Below are 2,920 nucleotides of genomic sequence, written 5' to 3'. Positions count from 1 at the left end.
GTGGTGGAGCCACGCCTCGAAGAACTCATTCCCGGGGGATGTGTTATCGATTTTGACTTTAAGGTCTAGAAACCCTCATCGATTGCTAGTCGATATGAGCCGGTATCGAGATATATATGCTCGATACCCCAAAGCCTTATTGATTTTTTGAAGAAAGATTGTGGTTGGGAAAACAAAGAGGTTGTGATACCGGCACTGGAGGAAGCGATCACTACCCACGTGGAAGGGTACTTAAGTGTTTACACTTATCCTTTCACGCTGGGTCCCCTCGATCCGGCCATCACCGACTTCTGCAAGATACCAAGTAACCCTCGGCCAAATAAACCCTTCTTTCTGGAGGATTGTAATATTGCTCCGCTTCTTTGTGAGCAAAATAGATGGGCTTCCCTTCACCCTCGTAAGATTATATAGCCCTCGTCTTTACTGAGGTGGGCTGATAAAGCCTCAACGCCGGGCAACAAAGGCGTTCACCTGGAGTATAGATGAAGACAAAGATCGGGGTTGGATGAGTCTGTTCGTTCAAGTGAAGACCGTGGACCTAACGCCGACTGAGAGTATGACATTTCCCAAGAAATGGAATATGAACCGTAAGTGTGATTCCGTTTTTAGTTTTTGCTGTTTTTACTTCTTCATCTTTTCTTATCAGTGTTTTTCTTGACACAGCCATTGCTTGGATGTCGGGTGCGGTTTCCCATCTCAAGAACTGGGTCATGAGCGTTGTTTTGACGTCAACATATACCGAGCGCGCATGGCGTGATTTTTCAAAGGGCCGGTGGGAGGCTCGTACTCATGGTAAACCTTCCTCTTGGCTCACCGATTTGCTTATTGTTCAAGTATTTTTTTCAGGCATAAGTTTTACTTACGTTTCTTTCTTTGTAGGTCTCGGAAAATATGCGGTTATGAGACCCCCATCAGGTGATGAAGAAGTTTTACCGCCTATCCCAAAATCGGAGAAGGTGATTAAGAGAAAAAGGGCCTCGGACTCCGAGGATCAAAAACCCAAAAAGAGAGTGGCTCGTAAACCCAAGGTGAACATAATCCCTTTGACTATGGAGTCGTTTAAGGGATGAAGAAGAAGAAGAAGAAAATGATTCTGGGTTGTTGGCCCGTGCACGGGCTATCATCGATACTCAGAATACTTCGGTATCGGTGGGAGTTGATATTGCTCATCCAGGCTTGATAAGGTCGAGGAGGGGACTTTGACCCAAGTTCCCGAGCAGAGGGAGATCGAGGATGTTTTACCTCGAGGCAAAGAGACAGTCGAAGAAGTTGCGGATACCGGTGTGCAAAATGAGCGTGAGGCTGCCCAAGACGGAGGCGGCGCCCAAAAAGACCTATTCGGGGAAAAAGAGATCGAGGATTCCCCCTCTCTCCCTTCATTTTCCCAGTCGATGATACGTGATGCTCAAGCTGTGGAGACTTGTCACGTGGAGGGAACCCATGGAGAGGAGGACCCTTTCCATGGTTATTTTAACGGGGTAGAAGATGTCACCGGCCCGAGTGATTTGGAGGCTCCGAAGAAGAGCTCGAGCGAGGTATGAGCGCCTTGACTTTTCAACGAAGCCCAATAGGCCCTGAATCAGGTAAGTTCATACTTTCTTTGCCAATTTTCATACTTGTGTTTTTCTTTCCTTGTATACTATATTCTTTTTATTTTTATAGGCTTTTGTGCTTCGTCACGAGGCATTTTTTCAACCCTGAGGGGAGCTGAACCAGTACGAAGCCAAAGTTCGAAGGCTTACTGGGGAGAGAGATGCCTTAAAGCTTCTCAGTGAGCAGAGAAAAGGAGAAGTAAAAGGACTTCGGGCTGAGCTGGAAGCATATCGGAAAGAACAAGTTGAGTTGGCCGAGCAGGTAAAAAGAATCTTTGAATTTAATGATATTGACTTGGGAGTGATGGCTAGCAGTTCGGTCCCGCAGGTCGAGCAAAAGTTCGATGTGATCAGGCAGCTTTGTGTTGAAGTGGACGTAGTGAAATCGGAGGCCGAGGAATGGAAGAAGAATATGGACCACCTCGTCTTAGAAAAGGATACTGCCCGGACTCAACTGGCTTCGGCTGAGGCCCAACTCCGAAGCTTGAAAGAGAAATTCTTGGTGCAAGCCAAGAAAAATGAGGAGTTCCAGTCTCGGTTGAGCTCAGCAAATTCTGATCGAGAGAGACTAGCCACAGAACTTTCAGCGGCTAAATCGAAGGTCGAGAAAACCATGGCCAATGCTGATGCAATGGTGGCCATTTATCGAGCTGATGCCGAAGCTGCTCAGGTTCGAGCAAAGGAGGTTGCTGAGGCTGCTAAGGCTCAAGCAAACTGGGTTGCCGAGCATGCTAAATACAAGTCTTGAAGGGAGACTCTCGAAGAGATTCATGCTCGTGGCTTCGATCTTACAGTCGAGATTGAGAAAGCTAAGGAGCTTAAAGCGGAAGCCAGAGAGTTGGCCTTTCCTGATGATGATGATACTGGGAGTGCGAGCGGATCTGAAAGTGAAGGGGGCCTCAAGGGCGAAGACACTGCTCCCGGAGAGGACAAAGTCTTTTAGTATTTTTTGTGTTTCTTATAAGACCGTTTTGGTCTTTTGTAAATAAATTTGCATGCTACCCTTGTGAATGATTTTTGACATGTATAAAAAACTTTCTTTCTTTCTACCTTATAGAATTGTGAAGTTTATATTCTAAGGTCGGGGTTCAGATAATTTGAACAAAACCGAACCAGTGTAGCCCTTAGGCCTTTTGATCGAGTGAGTACTTCCTCGAATTCGAAGTAAAAAACAGCCCTTAGGCTTTATGGTCGAGTGAGTGTTTGCTCGAACTCGAAGTAAAGTACAGCCCTTAGGATTTATGGTCGAGTGAGTGTTTGCTCGAACTCGAAGTAAAGTACAGCCCTTAGGCTTTATGGTCGAGTGAGTGTTTTCTCGAACTCGAAGT

At 46.2% G+C, this 2,920-nt stretch overlaps 1 protein-coding gene across 1 annotated transcript; it reads left to right on the top strand.

The window, feature by feature from the left end:
* The first annotated feature begins 573 nt into the window (after nucleotides 1–573).
* On the top strand, nucleotides 574–2,340 carry LOC138908101 (uncharacterized). The gene is made up of 5 exons (XM_070198741.1): nucleotides 574–587; nucleotides 647–792; nucleotides 880–1,057; nucleotides 1,175–1,535; nucleotides 1,717–2,340. Exons 1-5 carry the CDS (start codon nucleotides 574–576, stop codon nucleotides 2,338–2,340), a joined length of 1,323 nt encoding a protein of 440 aa, XP_070054842.1.
* Nucleotides 2,341–2,920: the final 580 nt, after the last annotated feature.

The sequence above is a fragment of the Nicotiana tomentosiformis genome, chromosome 3 (assembly GCF_000390325.3).
Source record: "Nicotiana tomentosiformis chromosome 3, ASM39032v3, whole genome shotgun sequence".
NCBI classification, from domain to species: Eukaryota; Viridiplantae; Streptophyta; class Magnoliopsida; order Solanales; family Solanaceae; genus Nicotiana; species Nicotiana tomentosiformis.
The sequence above is the reverse complement of the archived record's forward strand: the minus strand, read 5'-3'. Positions and strand labels throughout refer to the sequence as shown.

Bases quoted from the DNA above. Each gene is read 5' to 3' on its own strand.
- LOC138908101 (XM_070198741.1), top strand. The intron at 793-879 runs GTAAACCTTCCT...CTTTCTTTGTAG, and splicing joins GTGGGAGGCTCGTACTCATG to GTCTCGGAAAATATGCGGTT. The intron at 1,536-1,716 runs GTATGAGCGCCT...GAGCTGAACCAG, and splicing joins CGAAGAAGAGCTCGAGCGAG to TACGAAGCCAAAGTTCGAAG.